This window comes from Fistularia commersonii, chromosome 20 (genome assembly GCF_037954325.1).
Source record: "Fistularia commersonii isolate RoL2024-O1a breed Wild chromosome 20, RoL_Fcom_v1.0, whole genome shotgun sequence".
Taxonomy (NCBI): domain Eukaryota; kingdom Metazoa; phylum Chordata; class Actinopteri; order Syngnathiformes; family Fistulariidae; genus Fistularia; species Fistularia commersonii.
In genome coordinates, this window is record NC_141303.1 from 10,370,973 (window position 1) to 10,388,428 (window position 17,456).

Consider the following 17,456-nt stretch of genomic DNA (forward strand, 5'->3'; position numbering starts at 1 on the left):
AAATTTCTAGAAAGGTGCTGATGGGGAGGTATTGCAACACAGCATGACCATGTTAACTTCAATTAACATGACCAATGTAGAAAATGAAAATAAAATCCTAACAATATACTCTGTGCTAAATATTCTAATGCTAATGATGACTAATGACAAAACCATAAGGGAGCTGTTTTGCTCATCCAAGGTGATCAAACAAAGCTCCGCATGAACCTCTGTATATTTGAGGATCAAAGTTCATCAACTACACAATTTGGGAGTTTGGCAAATGTTTTCTACGTTTTCAGTTGGCTTTGTGATGGGGGAAGCAGAACACGCATCTAAGTGTAATACAAGATAATATTCTGTAAGTACCAATATCAAAATTATTATATTGGAAAAGACTGCTTCCAGTGATGTTAACAAGTACAGTAAAGTATTTGGTTTTAACTACCATGTAAAGTATTTGAAACTTTTTAAATTCAACTCATATTGATTTATCAAATATGTAAATCCAGAAAATGTCACCACAATGGTGTGGGTATTTTTTTTTCTCAATGCCATCATCCGATAAAGCCACTGATAAGTTTATCATCCTTGGAAGACCAGAGGGACTTTGTGTTTAGAGCATGCCTTGATCAGTCACTTATCAAAAACGAGTGCCTTTGTAATTGTATCAGTGCCCCAATTCACACAGAATCTAGTGAAGACTTTCATTAAGCTACATTTAAAAAGGGGAATATATCATTTGTTCAGTGAAAAAAACAAAAGAAGGGTTAGATCATGACTGATTGGTGTACTGTTGTGTCTTTCTGACCACAAGCTGCTTTATCAATGCTATGTAAAAGGGACTTAGGCCATATAAATCTACATGTATAAAGCTAAACAATATTAACAAACATCTCATCAATTTAGTATAACAATGTTCAAAATATATCTGAAAACTGATGGATTTTGTAAGCTTGCATTTTACCAATGGCTATCCTTTTAAACCTTTTGCCTTTGTCCTTCCACACAGGAGTCTTGGGTGGACTTTGAGCATTTGAAGGACTGTCAGTGCCTCCCAGTCCTCTGACGAAGCTCAGCTGAGGGTATAAAATCTCTTACTTCATTTCAGTGATCAGTCTCGTCTGAGTACTCGCCAATTTCAAGGGGACAGAGCTTCACGAACCCATCATGGGGGACTCAAAGCTCTGCCTACTGCTGCTCCTGATCACACCTTCATTGGCTGGTGAGTCCCTCTTTGAGTCATCTTTAAAAATATCTTCTCACATTGTTCTTTTGAAGAGTCCATTGTTTCAAATTAAGTAATTTGAGAATCAGTGCATGTTCTTTTTTCATTGACATTCCATTTATTATATAAATAATTTGAATGAATTAATGAACTAAATTTTACAAAACCCCAAAGTTTGCAAAAAAAAATGTAAGGTTTTAGTCATAAAATTAAATGCATCCAACCAATATGCTATGCCATTAGAAACATGGCAAATATCATCAGCAAAGTATTGAAATTTTCACCTTCATTTAAAGTATGTCGTACAAAGCAAGACCCGAGTACTTATGATGCACTGAAAATGATGCAGAGCAAATTATATTCTGCGTTGTTTTGTATTGTATCGTATCATATTGTATTATATTGAAGTGTATTGTACTGTAGTATGTCTCAATTTAATATACCTTCCTAAAGGCAGGAAAAACAAATGAAAATCTAAAGCCTGGCAATTCAAACAAGAAAATATTCAGGTTATTGGGTGAAAAATCTTTACAGATCCAACAACCTGATTGATAATAATTGTTGAGTGCAAAGTTACACATTAAAATGGATATAGTGGAGTATATAAACATCAAAATTTAACAAAACAACACAAATGAAATGTATATGTAAATGTACCTCCAAGTCTAACACCTAAAATTAGAATTGGGACACCACAATTCCTATTTTCAATGGATGTTTTAGCAATTTATTTAAATAAATGTCTTTGTTTAATTGTTTTTCAATAGTGGCCCAAGATGGAGATCAGCCCACCTGCTTGCGTAAGTTGGATAAGCCACCTTTGATGAGCTTGTAATTTTGTAGGTATAATTGTTTAATTAAATTAACTTTATTTTTCGACATGATTTATTGCCATTCTAGTGGCCCAAAGGTACAAGACCCTGCACAAGTATGAATACAGATATGAAGCTCAGTCTCTGAATTCCATCAATGGAGCTTCACTGTTCAAAGGTGGACCCATGGCCTCATGCAAGGTATTAGCAATTTATTTTATGATTACCCTCGTTCATTAGATTTAAATTTGCAAGTTGAGTTGATTAGACATGAAAAATAACAAGCGCTTACTCTGTCACAGGTTGAAATTGAAGTACCGCAAACATGCAGTTTCATCGTACGCACCACTGACTGCAGCTTGAGTGAGTCTGCTGACATGGACGCTGATGGCAACCCCATTTTCAGTCCTGCAACCACCTCTGCTGACTTTGCTGCTGAGATGGAGAGGTAGTTTTCTCATTAAGAGCTCCAAAGACATATCACAACAACAATTAACATTTTCAAGGTGTTGCCCGGTGAATTCCATTAAAATATTCACATATTTTCTAGATACCCTCTGAAGGTTGTGGTTGAGGGTGAGTATGATGTGAAACTGTATCCTGAGGAAGGCGAGACAGAAACCATCCTGAACATCAAGAGGGGAATCATCTCTGCCCTGGCTGTGCCTCTTGTGGAGGAGGAAAAGAACAAGAACATGGTAAAGTGATTTCCTAAAAAAATACACCAAAATATGTACCCAGAGCTGGTTCTCTTTAATGGAACAGTGATATATAACATCATATTGCTTTTCTCCTTATTATGTCTTTCAGCCAACAATCCATGGAATGTGCAAGACTTATTACACTGTCAATGCTCGGGAGGATATCGCAACTGACATCACCCTCAACAGAGATCTGTCCAGGTGTGACAGATTTGTCCCTCTGAGAGACCACACCAGCCCCCTGGCGCTCATCTCTGGCATGGTGAGATAACTGACAGACATTTTGAATGTTATCAGTAACGTGAATAGAAACATAGAGTAACTGTAGGTACTACAGCTAGTGATGTCTTTTGTTTACTTTCCTCCTCTCTAATGATTCTCAGATCCCATAGCAGACAGAATTTGCATGATAAATGGCTTTTGAAAATCACAAAATTGCTTAGTTAAATTATGAGTAATATGTCACATAAGGGTTTCATGCTTGCTTTGCTGATAGCACGATAATAGCTATGTTGAATGTCCAATAACCCATGCCCAAATGTTAATTTGCCTATTTTCAGCATTATCCTCTTGCCCAATTGATAAGAAGCTCTCAGACTTGCAACTACAAGTTTGACAATGAGAAGAAACACATGACCGCTGGTTCCTGCACAGAGAAACACATCTTGATCCCCTTCTCCCACAAGTAAGTCTGCACCTACAACATATCACTTGTATCAACAGATGAGAGGAAAGTTTTCTGGGCGGTTAAGTTATGATTTAACCAAATATTTTGTGAAATCATAAATCATGGTTGTTTTTTCAGGGGAGAGTATGGAGTCACTAATGTTGGAAAACAAGAACTGACCCTGGTTCAGGTGTCTCCTCACAATGACAGAATCTTCGATCGAAGTAAGAATGTTGCATAGTTGTTTTTTTTTTAATTTCTTTCAGGAATTAAAAAAAATTAACTGCAACTGTGTTATGTATCGTAGGTGACATTGTTAAAGATCTTCAAATGGACACTGTAAAGGACAAGAGTGTCGTTCAGGATAAAGATGCAGGTCTGGCTCTCCTGAGAGAGTTGGCTGCTCTTCCAGAGTCTGACGGTGACAGAAGAGCCTTCCTGTTCCATAAGCTTGTCACAATGGTCCGTGGCATGAAGACCGAAACCCTGAGCTCCAGCATCCCTGAAGCGCTTGGCGTTTCCCGTGTCCTGACATACCAGGTTCTGGCACAGTGTGGAACTCCTGAATGCAGCAGTGCCATCATGCAGATCCTCAGGAGCTTTGACAGCTCATCCCTTGAGGTTGATGCCACTGTTTTTGCTCTGGGGATGGTGTCCAATCCCTCTGACCTCCTGATCAATGATATGCTTGAAATGGCCAAATACAAGCCCAGCAAGTCCATCATGTATGCCCTGAGCAATGTTGTCAAGAGGTCAGTAAGGACAAACCTGCTTTCATGACAGAAGGGATTTACATGAATAGAAAATAAATAACACATGTTTTTTTCCTCGACAGGTTTTACAAAGCTGAAGGAAAACTTATTCCTGAGATTTTCTCAGTTGCTAACTTCATGGCTGCTCAGTTGGGTGACTGCTCTGGTGATAAGGAAAACACATTCATGACATTGAGGGTAGGTATCCGTCAAAAGGTTGGAGAACTTTGGCCTGAATGGGCAAGAAATCGGAAAAGCTTCCTCAGTTTTGTTTGTGTATTTTCCACTTTACTGGACAATTTCTCAAATTCCAGTCTTTCTAAATTAACATTGGCCAGATGTTGGAGAATAATGACTGCTATAACCCCAGGTTATTGGAAACATGGCTCCAGCTGTGCTGTCTGCTGGACCTGCACTCAGATCAGCAGTGATCCAGTGTGTGAACCAACCCGCAGCTTCTCCCACCGTGCAGCAGGCCGCCATCCAAGTCTTCAGACTGACCCCCATCCCTGATGAGGCCAGTACAATTAGGAGATTGTTAGACTGAATATTGCAGCTACTATTTGTCACCAAAATAATCAAATGTATCAATGAATGTTAATCACAGGGAAGGGAGGTGCTGATGCAGGTGGTTTTGGATAATACAAGCCCCTTGCAAAAGCGTATTGCGGCATACCTGGTACTGATGAAGAGCCCACTTGATAGTGAAATGCAACAAATGGTCGATGCCTTGGCCAATGAGCAGGATCAACAGTTCAAGAGCTTTGTGATCTCACACATGACCAACATTTTATCCTCAACTGAGCCTGAGACTGAAGAGTAAGTGTACAGCCGTTACTGATTTGCAGTTTTGTTTCTTCTTTACTTTCTCGTATTCATTGTTTCATTGAGATTACAATGGGTAGTACAGCACCAGTGACAAGTGCTTGTTGAAGTTTGTATTAAAGACATTGGAGTTGAAACCTAATTAAATAAGCTAAAACACAAAGCTGAAACATTGTACGTACAATGTAGAACAATGTAGAATGGATGTCTCTTCAAGTGTTGCAGGCGTGAAAATGACAAAGATGGAATGGGAAAAATATTTCTAATGAAGTGTTTATTCTTTTTTCCAAAGACTGAGACAGAGAATACGTGATGCCCTGCAGGGTAATGAGATTGGACCAACTATGGACCCCACCAAGTTTTCTCGCAACTACAAGATGGGATCTTTGAAGGGCAATATGATCTTTGAGGGCACCAGCTATCTGCCCAAAGAACTCATGCTTGAAATGACTCTTAAGGCATTTGGCTTTGACATTAACATGATGGAGGTAACAAATGTCCCAAGTTCATGTTGGAGTTATGCATATCTTTATTGATATGTGGTTAAATTTGTAGAACTGTTGTCATTTTCTCAGATTGGCATGGAGGGCAAAGGATTTGAACCAACAGTTGATGCGCTCTTTGGAGAGAACGGATTCTTCCCCAACACCGCCTTGAAGTCTATGTACTTTGTCTCTGATAACATGCCACTCAGAGTGAAAGAGATCCTGCAGAGCATAGTGCCTGCTCTGAAGAAGGACGAAATGAAGCGACAGGTATTCAGAGAAATCTCGTTTCTCTCAAAACTCTGTTCCTCTTATGATCTATCATCTTCATTTTCATATCTAGGAATGACTGCGTAAAAACAACACTGAACACTGAACACCTCTGCTTTGACTTCTCAGAACATCATGAGGGAGCTTGGGCGGAACCTCAACAAACTGGTGAAAGAACTAAGGACCACAGAGTCTCCGGAGGCAATGATGTATCTTAGGCTCCTGGGAAATGAGCTGGGATACCTAAGGACAAACGAAATGGAGGAGATGGCTTACTCTGTTGCCATGATGATTGATAGCATGTTCAAGATGTTCCCTACTGAGGTTGGGGCACAATATTAGTCTTTTCCAGTCACATAATTCACTGTGAAAGTTGGAGTGTTTTTAAAATGCCCCTGGTGAGATTCAATCATGTAAATCATGTACTTTTTATTTTCCTAGATCATGAAGGGACTGATGACAAATGCTGACAACACAATCTTTGCCCACTACATCTTCATGGACAATGAGTTCTTCCTGCCCACTGTCACTGGCGTGCCTCTGAGGATTGCACTGTCTGGAACCTTCACCCCTGGCATCAAGGGGGGGCTTAAGATTGCTCGGGACATGGTAATTAACCCGAAATATCTTGTAATTAACTGTGCACATTGTCTTTATATATCCTGTGACGAACTGTTTGTGTTTTCTCCATTCTCCTACACAGAGTGAAATTGCCTTCATGCCCTCTGCTGGCATTGAGTTTGTCACTCAAATTGGCTCCCACATCCCAGAATATGTCGACTCTGGATTGGAAATGCACTCAAGTATTTTCCACGAGAGTGGGCTCAGTGCCAAAATCTCCATGGGACGTGACCAAATCAAGCTGACCATCCCCGCCCCTGCAAGCCCTACCAAGCTCATCAAGATGACGTAAGTTCAAAATGTCACGCTGATGTAGCATGTACATCATAAAACAGGCAAAACCAGGAAATAACAGGCACTTCTCATTGTGATGCAGGAGTTAATTATAACTGCCACAAAAGCAACAACATCACTGAATAAGATGTCTTTACGTATAGCTATGGTTTTAGCACTAAGAGTGTAACATTTTATCTTTTCAATTTTTATAATTTAGGAACAGCCTTGTGGCAGTAATTGGACCAAACAAGAGGGCACTCCCCCCTATGGTGATGGACAAGGTTGATTCCAGTGAATGCACTCCATTCTTTGCTGGGATGAAGTACTGCAGTGCTCTTCAGTACACTGACGCTTTCACTCAAGAGAACTCACCTTATTTCCCCTTCACTGGAGACAGCAAGTGAGCAAACTTCCAGCAAATAACAATACTGAATAGGATGACCTCAGAATTCTTATTTAACAAAATCAATTATGATAACAGATTTGCCGTGGAGCTCCATCCCACTGGTGAAGTTACTGAGTACACTGCCACTGTTGCCTATGCTCTCCTTAAGGAGGGAGAGGATGGCAGGCAGAAAGTTGACTCTGTGAATTTCATTCTGAGAGCTGAAGGTAATTTGTGATTTTTTTTTTTAAATAACCTCTATTTCACACTGCTTAAATTTTGCAAAGTTCAGCAGCATTCCTGTATTTGTTGGGCAACAACAGGTGCAGAGCCCACTGAGGCTAGAGCAGTCATGAAATACAACAGAAGGAAGAATGTCATCACAGCTGACTTCCAGATCCCTGACTATGATGTGGAGGCAGGACTCAGGCTGGGCATTGTTGACGGAAACACCAAAGGGAAAGGAACTCATTCCATCTCTCTTGATCTCATCCACAAAAATATCCCTCAGCTCTCCCTAGTTGGCCGTGCCAAGTAAGATACAACCACGGTTCTGGGGTGGGCAAATCCAGGACTCATAACATATTCATCATATTTCAGATGATTCATACTCACTGGTTTATCTTTCAGTCTTGAGGCCATGAAGAAAGGCATGCTGCAGATCCAACTCCTTGTCCCATCCCTCAGCACTGACGCTACTTTCACAGCTAAAATGAAGCGTAATGATGAATCGGTCATGGAGCTAAAGAGTGAAATCAAGGTCATGGAGACCATGTCCGAGCAGAAACTCATCATGAAATATGGTAATGTATTTTCCAATGACACCTTTCTCACAATATTATTTCTTTTATTCAGGGGTAACATACATCTGAGGAACCAACCATTGTTTTTTTTTTGTCAAACCTCGAGAGCGCTCAAAAGATCTCTGAGAGAAATTCCAGATTTAGGATTAATTTGTTCATCTTCTTTGCAGATTCCAGCAAGATTCAGTTTGACTTCAACTCCGATGTCAATACTGACACCAGCATCTTTCCAATTTCTGACCTAATTGACAAGTATGGAAACCAGCTTCTTGATTTACAGGTGGCACAGACTGACATGAAAGTCCGTGAAGTCTTCAAGAAGTTTGTGGAGGTAGGACTCTTGCACTTCTTAATGGTGAATATTTCTCAAATCTAACAGGAAAACCAAACAAGGAATTTTTTCTTATTAGGCAGCTAACAACTACATGGAAATGTACGGTGCCGATATGCCCTACATTCAGAACTTCAGACTGCCTGACATGCCTGAGCTGACTTTGCCAGAAACACTCTTCATGAATGTGTAAGTGTGGTTCAAATCGAAAGGAAACAAAATGTTCTCAAATTAGTCGGCAGTTGAAATTTATTAATGTGTGCTACTCTTTTGGTTATAAAAGGGAGACAAAGGCTGTCTACTATTTCAACAATGGCCGCTTCAACTTAGCCATTCCTCTCCCTCTTGGAGGAAAGTCAACAGTGGACCTCAACTTCCCACCAGCTTTCACTACACCGTCCCTGTCTCTGCCCGAGTTTGGACTTGAAATCGTCTCCATGGAGATCCCAGTCCCAGAGCTTGTTGTGCCCAAGAGCCTTACTCTGACAATTCCTTTCTTTGGTAAAGCTGAAGTTTTCCATCTGATGAGGAGCAACCTTTATAACATGGAGGCCTCCATGGCTGTTGGCAAAGATATTGTGGACACACCAAGCTACTCTGCAAAGTTTGATGTGAAAGGAACCTCTCCAGTTGATATCCTGTCCATTAACTTTGAAGGTATCTTTTGGTCATAAATTAACAACTCATCATTTATTCTCCATAACCAAAAGTTGAAAGAATTTAACTTTGGTACTATGCTATATTGGAGTTCGTAATTTGGCACATTTCCAAAAAAAATCGAGCTAATGCACATATTTATATTTATTTTTCTTGCTCTTTCTTCTGTGTCAAGGCTCTGGAATGATCGCCAACACTGACTCAACCAAAGCCGAATTGAAAGCCTCTTTGGCTCATAAATTCATTGAAGCCAGTTTCAGCATTGCTGAGGATGCATCCATCACGGACAAGATAAATGTGAGATCAGTCAGTAAGATTGATGCCAGTAGCCCATTTGGTCTAAACATTGAAGCAGTGCACAATGGAATGGCAGGAATCAGTACCCAAGAAATCTCTACTGATAGCAACTTTGAGGGGATGTTCAGAGCTGGACCAATATTTGGCAAAACCATTTCCACCCAGTCCTTTGCCATCTTCCCATTCAAACCAGAAGCAAAGATGGATTCTTCTGTCACTATTGATTCAACACTCCTTAAAGCCCAGAACACAATTGCAGCAAACCTTGCTAATGGAGAGTTTTCTCTTCTGTCAAACACCAATGCTTTTGAAGATGTCTTAACACATTCCGCTGATCTTTCCTTCAAAGATAACAAGCTGTCACTTCAGTGCAATGCTAATGCTATGGCTCTGGGTTTGAAGATCCGCAACCAGGCTGCAGCCTCAGCTGGAGCAGGCGAAGTTGTCATGAGGGTGGAGACTAATGCAGACTACTCTGAAAACCGTGTTTACTCTCTGCTGACTGGCTCTTTTGATGCCAATGGTCTGGTTGTGAGCAGTGATGCTTCTGTGAAGCTTCTTGAGAATGAAGCTACTCACAAAGCTTCTCTGAGGATGAACAAGGATGGTTTGACTGCAAGTGGAAAAACTGCCCTCCAGAGCCCTCTGTCCCTGGAAAACACCTTCAATGCTCAACTTGATGCTTCAAGGGCAACCTTATCCATCACAAACAATGGTGCAATTGCTGACTTCAGGCTCGATAACACACAAGACATGATCGTCACTCTTTCAAGCCTCAACTTCAACTCAAAGGCTGATGTCAGCTTGAGTGACTTTACATCTTATGACCATGACATTACCATTGACCTGAAACCCTTTACCGCCTCTGCAAATGTAAATAACAACCTGAAATTTTTCGATGCTAAATTCATTAATGAAGCTCAGCTGCAAGCAGAGCTTTACAAGATGGACTTGAGCGGAAACCTCAAAGCCACCTATGATGTGGAAGAGATCCAGCACACCTATCAGGTCAATTATGGTGATATGACTGCTAACGCAAAGTGCAACACCAATGGAAAAATTTTTGGCACCCAGATGAGACAAAACACCGAGCTTGAAATCATCGGTCTTGCTGCGAGGTTTTCCAACGATGCCCGCTTCAACTCCCAAGCGTTGCGCTTTGATCACACCATCCGTTCCAGCATCATTCCTTTTGATTTCAACCTTGATGCAATCTTCAATGCCGAGGGAGACATGACAATGTATGGAAAGCATAGTGCCCAGCTCTACGGCAAATTCCTCCTCAAAGCACAACCCCTGGCTTTTGCAAGCTCCCATGATTGCAGGGCAGCAATTAACCACAAACTGGATAATGACTTTTCCCTGGAGACCACATTGGACAACAGTATGGACACTGCTGTTTCCATTGAAGAACAGAAGACCAGTTTTAGGCTGCATTCTAGAATGAATCAGCATGCCTTCAATAATGAGATGAGTGCCTACAACAATGCTGAGAAACTTGGAATAGAGGTTTCATCTGCTATTCTGACAAACATCCTAAATGCAGAATCTGAGGAGAATCAGAAATTTTCCCTCTCTGGTTATCTCAAGTATGACAAACACACCCAGAGTCAGATCATCCAGCTTCCTTTCATCTCGAATGTACCCATGTTCTTGGAGAGCATCAAGGGAGTTCTTGTAGAAATTGCAGAGGTAGTTCAGAACTTCATCAACAATGCTGAGGTAAGAGCTAAACTTGAGACTCTTCGTCAGAGTGTTGGTGAATTTGTTTCTGAAATGAACATCGAAGGAATGGTCATTCTGCCGAAGAAGTATTTGAGTGATTTTACCCAACAGTATGTCATCTCTGAGGAGGATTTTGATGCATATCTGAGAAACCTCAGGAGTTCTTTTGAGACCATGATGGCTAATATCTCTGTTTACGTCAATCACTTTGTTAACATGATAAAAGACATCTTGGTTAGCGGCATTTTCCCGGATACTCTGCTTCAGAAGGTCCAGGAACAGGTCTATGCCTTTAATGAAGCGTACGACATCAAGGAAATATTTTTGTATGTACTTGATGCAATGACGGAGATGATCCAACAAATTGACATGGAAAAATTGAAAGGGACCAGCATTGCATTCTTGAGTGATGTTGATCAAAAATATGACGTCATCCGCACTCTAAAGAGGATCGTGTATGAGATTAGAGGTATTATTGTGAACACCAACATAACTACGGCCCTCAATGAAATTAAACGTTTCTATTTATCTTTGAACTTCAGATACTTCATTGATGAGATGATAAACAAGTTCCCTTCAAAGGCATTCAATGACATGCTGGATTACATTAAGCAACAGATTGAGTACTTTGATATTATTGGCAAGATCAACACATTCTACGCAATGCTTAGAGATCTGACTGTGAAGTTTGAGGCTGACAAAAAGATTCAAGCCATCTTGGAGAGTGTTGCAGATTTTGTCAGGCAGCTTCAAATTGAAAAAACCATCATGGCTGCCATCCAGATGGTGACAGATGCAGATATCCCCGCTAAATTCACTCAGGCCTTTGAGGACAGCATCAACTATGTGAAAACAACTGAGGTTACAGATATGATTGAACAGCTGAATATGGGAATTAGTGCTTTTGAGCAGAGACTGAAGTCAGTGGATTATAATGACTTTGTGGTATATGCTAATGGCATCATCGCTGAATATACAACTTACCTGAATGAGTTGATCACAGCTCTTGAAATTCCCCAGAAACTTGAGGCAGTAAGCAACTTTGTTAACATTGTCACATCTTCTGCAAAAAGCTCTATGGAACAACTTAGAGAAATTAAAATTGCAGAATTCATCAACAATGCAAAGGACAAAATCAACCAGCTTGTAAATGATGACCTAAAGAACTTTTGGGAATCTGCAAAACAACAGATTACTAATATGGATATCAAAGCTCAAATTGTTTCCAATCTTGAAATGGTGAGCAACGTTTACAGTATGGTCATGGCTTCTGTCACCGAGTATTTGTCCATTTGGGTAGAGCTCATCAGTTCTATGATGCCTGAGCAAAAGATTGTGGGCGAAATTAAGCAAATCATCGATGGCCTCATTCGTGAACTACAGAATTTTGAGTTTAAGACGCCATCCTTCACTCTTCCTCTCACGGATCTTGTTGTACCTTCCCTTAAGATCAACATGAATAACCTTCAACAGATCGAAATCCCAACACAACTGGATATTCCTGAATTCAGAATCTTGGATCTCTACACAATGAAAGCCACAACAATATCCTTTAATGACGTCAAACAAATGCTCATTGACTTTATTGATTTCATTATAAACTATGAAATCAATATGTTTGATGTTGATGCCTTCTTTGGAGACCTGGCATTGAACAACCTTCCTGCCATGCCCGATATAAATCTCCCAGTTATCGTGCTCCCTCAGCTCTCATTCCCTGAGATCCCAGCAGTTCCCCTAGAAAAGCTTGTGAAATCTCTTCAGGTTCCTGAGATCAAACTGCCAACAATTCCAAGGGAGATCATGGTTCCGTGCTTTGGAAAACTCTATGGTGAAATCAGCTTTACCTCTCCCATCTACACTGTCAAGACATCTGCCGAATTCCAAAACTCCACTGAGACTGAACTCACGCCCCAATTCACTGGACTCTTAAATTCACAAGGCTTATCTGACAACATTGAATTCCTTAATTACCGATTTGAATCCACTGCTCAGATTGCACTTCCAAAAAGGAGTCGTATTGTCATTGGGGAGACTCTTAAGCTGAATCATATGGCCTTTGGATTTGACCATCAGGCATCGCTGAGTCTCTATGGCTTATCAGGCCAGGCTCAAGCAAAGACCACAATGAAGTTTGATACTGCACCTTATGCTTCTGAATTTACAAACACTGCCTTTATTGCTATGGAAGAAGGAATGTCAGCTTCCCTTGAAACAGTCTACAATCATGCTGTTGACCTTCCAATTATCAATGTCAAAGGTGAAGCCAATATGGTCCAGAAAGCAATAGTACGCCAAGAAGACTATACCTTTATTGTTACAGTTGAAAATACAGGCAAGGGGAAGTATAATGATGAAGAAGGAAACCACAAGAGCAACCTGCAGCTGTCACTCAGTCCCACAACTGTGGAGCTAACTTTCATTGGTGAAACAGATTCTCCAGTTTTGAAGATGAAGCAACGGATCACCGCTACATCTGGTGCCATGGACTTCATGATGAATCTCCGCAATGAGGTAGAGGCACCTTTCATTAAGAACAGTCTTGTTGTTGCATCTGGACAATTTAACCTCTACGATATGAAAGCTGAACTGAAAGCAAACCACGATGCAGAATTGTATGGTGAACTCAGTGGAGTCGTGTCCAATGGAATCAACTTTATAGCCAGTCCAAATGAATTGGTCTTTGAATTCCAAAACAAAGGAAATGCGAAGGTGAGCATCTTTGAAAGCCTGACTGCTAAAATAGATCTGCAGAATGATTACTCTGCCCTTCTCAGACCTGATAGCCAGCAGATGAACACCGTAACTTTGGCTCGGATTAATCAGTACAAAATGTTCTACAACTTCACTGTTGCCAACAATAAAAATGCACTTGGTGTGTTTGTTGGCATGGAGGGTGATGCCAATCTTGACTTCCTCACAAGCCCCATCAGTATTCCTGAGATTGATCTACCCTTTGTGGACTTCCAAACCCCAGCAATCAGTGATTTGAACTTGTATGAGCAGACCGGACTGAATAACCTTTTGATGACAACGGAGCAGTCTGTTGATGTAGATGCCATGATGGTTTACCAGAAAAAAGCAGGTGTCCCAATTCTTAACGTGATGGATCTGATCTATATCCCCCCAGTAGGCAACATGATTTCAGAGCTGACCTTTAAGTCTGCTTTCATTAATCTGAATGTCAATGCTGGACTATACGCAGAGGATGATCTTGTATTCCGTCTGGGAGCTACCACAACCTCTGAATTTGAGAGCCTAAAAGCTAAACTTGATGGAACTGCCAGTCTGACCACCAGGAGAGGAATCAAGCTGGCCAATTCCCTGTCATTGGAAAATCTTCACATTGAGGGTACTCATGACAGCACCATCAGTATGAGCACTGAGTCTCTGACAACCGCTGTTTCTGTGGCTACTATGGCAAAGATTGCTCTGCCCATTCTCAATCTGGAGGTGAACCAAAATCTGGTTGCAGACACCAAATCCAAAGCAAATGCTGTTTCCACCTGGAACATGAAAGGTGACTTCAACATCCCTGTGGTCAAAGCTGTAGGAAAGGCAGATGCTGAATATAGTCTGAAGCTGGAGGGAACCTTTGAGGATGTTTCCATGGAGTCATTTACCAGAGCAAACATGGACGGCACAATGCTGGATGACTACCTTATGGTGGGAATCCTGGATAATGAGCTCAATCTGTACCTCAACAAAGACGGCCTACGCTCTACTGCCAAATTTATTGCTGACACCAAGCTTAACCAAGCCACCACGAAAATCATCGGCATGGATATCAATGAAAATATTATGGTTGAGGCCTCCCTGAGCCGAGTATATGCTGTGTATAAGTACACTGGCAATAACGAAGCAAATCTTTTGGGTTTGAACACCAATGGGAAGCATATTGCCCAGGCAACCGTTGAGCTGGCACCAACTGGTGTCCTCACTGCCGATATTGAGATTGATGTTTCTCAGCCAACTAACCTGGGTGACTTCATCATCAATGAAAAAACAGTAGCTGAAGTAACAACCACTTCTCTGAAGATTTCAAGCAATGCTAAGTTCTCCAGCCCTCTGTACACCACAAACTTGGTGATTGATGCTGAAGGAAATGTTCCTGTCATCAAAGTTGTTGTGAAGTCCTCTGCTACCTCTGCCATTTTGTTTTTGGAGTATGACATGGACGGTGAGTGGTTGTAAATCCTCTTTATTTTTTGTTAATGCTTAGTTTTTAAGTGATTAACCTTACGTAAATTTCTTTTAATAGCATCATCTACGGCAAAGTTGGAAAATGATGTACTGACTGTTATCAGCAAGGCTGTTCTGGCACATACAGACATCAATATGGAAGTAAACGATGCCATTACTCAATCTTTGAGGTAATGTTCTGTTTTGCTAAGTCAAATGATTGCTTGATTATATTTTTCCAGGCCCCAAAATGAATTTTACATGGGTTTTATTCTTCTCTTTCAGTGATTCCCGCCATATCCTTAATGTTGACATCACCAGCCCTACTTTCACTGATATGAACCTTCGCTACGCTTGTGGCAAAGATAGTATTAGTGCCTCAGTATCTACCCCATCCACTGGCTTCTTGGGTTTGCAGGTCAATAGCAGAGTTGCATCCCAAATTAGCGCACGGATCTATGGCCGTTATCCTGTGAGTATAATTATGAAATTTCTTGCTCAAATTAACAATGAAATACCATAGCTAATATATAACTGATATACTTCTGTCACTCAACAGTCTAGTCCAGATGTTGATGTTGACCTCTTGAGCATCAGATCATCGTCCAAAGATGCTGACAAAATGAACCTGCAGATTGCCTACAACATGGAAGCGCCCAAAGTAGCGCTCTCTGAACTCAAGACAAGACTCCCAGCCATAATCTCCACTTTCACAGAGTTTGCTGACAAGTATCAGATCACAAGAAACATGAAGATGTTCATGAACACCGTTTTTGACTGCATTATCGAAGCCTACAATGCTGCTATCAATTATGATGTTCAAATGAGCCAGCTGTCAATCTTCTTCAGAAACATAATTGTCCAGTACCAGAAAACTGTCCAGGTCTTCCTTGACGCACTGATCAAGATCTTGAGGGAAACAAAGTTTACACTGCCAGGATCTGCAGAAATGACCACTCTTCCTGAGGTCCTAAAACAGCTGACCAGTAGCGTTGCTGCAATGCTAGGTAGAACTGTTCAGATTATTTCTGCTAATGCAGAGGTCTTCTTTAACTCTTTTATTGAGACAGTTAACAATGTGAAATTGCGCATGCCGATCAGTGATGTCGTCTCTGTGAGCCAGATCTTTGATCAGGTGAAAATAGCTATCAGGATGTTTTCTGATGAACTGGTGGACTTTGTGAAAAACATGGAGAGTCTTGACACAATGCTAGCAAAGATAGGTGAGACCTTTAAAGCTGTAGTTGAGAAGACTCAGGAGTTTGTTGACACAGTCACGTCTGACTACTTAGATGATGTGTTGATTTACTTCAACAGATTATATCTCAATTTTGTCACTATCATGAAGGAAGCTGCTGTTCAGATCTCTGACCTCAATATTGAACAGATCAAGAAAACATCTGAATACATTTTGGACATGTTCATTTATGCCGTGGAGCAATTTAATAATGCTGCTAATGGATTCCTGCAGCAAGCATCAGAAGAGGCTCAGGCATACATGAAAATCAGTGACGGAAAGCTTGAGATTGATCTTCCATTTACCTTACTGAAGTAAGACAATCTAACAGACTGTTAAGTACCAGCACTGAAAATGTAACATTATACAAGGGTCACCTTCCCTTTGAGAAACATCAATAAAATACATTTGATAAATCTCCAAATGCTCAATTTCCTGTTTTGTGTGTTTGAAATCATTTCATACATGACATAGAAGCCTGCTAGGCATTCACCACAAGAAACACACCTTGTAATTGAAAAGATGAAAAGAAAGGTGTTTCCTTAGAGGGAATCATTGGGTTTGGGGCTGTCAGGAGGATTGAGATCAAAGATTTTTGTACACAGATTGTCTTCTCTCATTGGACTGGGTGTAGCTAAGAAGTCCAGTCTTCTTGCATGAGGGACATCAGTGTGTGTATGAGACAGTTGATGTTGACATTCAGGCCTTCTAGATTTCAAACTGAATGGGCATCCAGTGGAACTCAGTTAAACCAATCATATAAATAAATGCAGGGAGTATGGCACTTGCCTAAATCCAGTGCTGCCCATCCTCAGAAACTGAATGACTGGGCAAGAAGAACACTAAACCTGAAGGTGGCCACCAAGACAACCTCTCTGAGGGAGGTAAGAGCTTCAGTGCCCCAGATGGGAGACGATTTAATGAACATACAACTCCTGCCCCTGTTCTTCCCTAGTCCAACCTGTGTGGAACGGTGACAAAGAGAAAGCCACTGTGGAAGAGAGCTTGAGTGGACTCTCACGTGGAGTTTGTCCAAAGCCATAACGGAGAGACTGTCAAATGGACAAAGGTTCTTTAGTCTGATGAGACGAAGTATAAAACATGGTGGTAGCAAAATCAAGCTATGTGGTTGTTTCTCAGAAGATGGTCCTGAAAGGCTTTTAAAGGTTGAAGGGGAACCTGAATGAAGAAAAATATTGCCATATCCTAGAGAATAATCTGAT

The 17,456-nt window shown here is 40.9% G+C and overlaps 1 protein-coding gene across 2 annotated transcripts; it reads left to right on the top strand.

Moving 5' to 3' along the window:
- Positions 1 to 276: 276 nt before the first annotated feature.
- Positions 277 to 16,657, top strand: apobb.1 (apolipoprotein Bb, tandem duplicate 1). 2 transcript variants are annotated; one of them, XM_086167327.1, is made up of 29 exons: positions 277 to 340; positions 992 to 1,204; positions 1,975 to 2,007; positions 2,108 to 2,220; positions 2,322 to 2,467; positions 2,570 to 2,717; positions 2,830 to 2,982; positions 3,281 to 3,405; positions 3,526 to 3,611; positions 3,695 to 4,139; positions 4,223 to 4,337; positions 4,510 to 4,656; positions 4,747 to 4,958; positions 5,236 to 5,452; positions 5,540 to 5,719; positions 5,849 to 6,043; positions 6,161 to 6,328; positions 6,423 to 6,628; positions 6,834 to 7,016; positions 7,098 to 7,228; positions 7,325 to 7,535; positions 7,632 to 7,804; positions 7,975 to 8,135; positions 8,215 to 8,324; positions 8,419 to 8,792; positions 8,968 to 14,994; positions 15,076 to 15,187; positions 15,282 to 15,468; positions 15,556 to 16,657. In XM_086167327.1, the coding sequence occupies exons 2-29, from the start codon at positions 1,150 to 1,152 to the stop codon at positions 16,549 to 16,551; spliced, it is 11,409 nt and encodes a 3,802-aa protein (XP_086023453.1). In that variant the 5' UTR covers positions 277 to 340; positions 992 to 1,149; the 3' UTR covers positions 16,552 to 16,657. The 2 variants fall into 2 exon arrangements, with proteins under 2 accessions (XP_086023453.1, XP_086023454.1); XM_086167328.1 differs by having other exon boundaries at positions 5,257 to 5,452.
- Positions 16,658 to 17,456: the final 799 nt, after the last annotated feature.

Excerpts from the sequence above, each read along its gene's own strand:
- apobb.1 (XM_086167327.1), top strand. The coding sequence starts at position 1,150 with ATGGGGGACTCAAAGCTCTGCCTACTGCTGCTCCTGATCACACCTTCA. Across the intron at positions 2,983-3,280 it reads TGGCGCTCATCTCTGGCATG|CATTATCCTCTTGCCCAATT; the intron begins GTGAGATAACTG and ends GCCTATTTTCAG. Across the intron at positions 7,229-7,324 it reads TTTCATTCTGAGAGCTGAAG|GTGCAGAGCCCACTGAGGCT; the intron begins GTAATTTGTGAT and ends GGGCAACAACAG.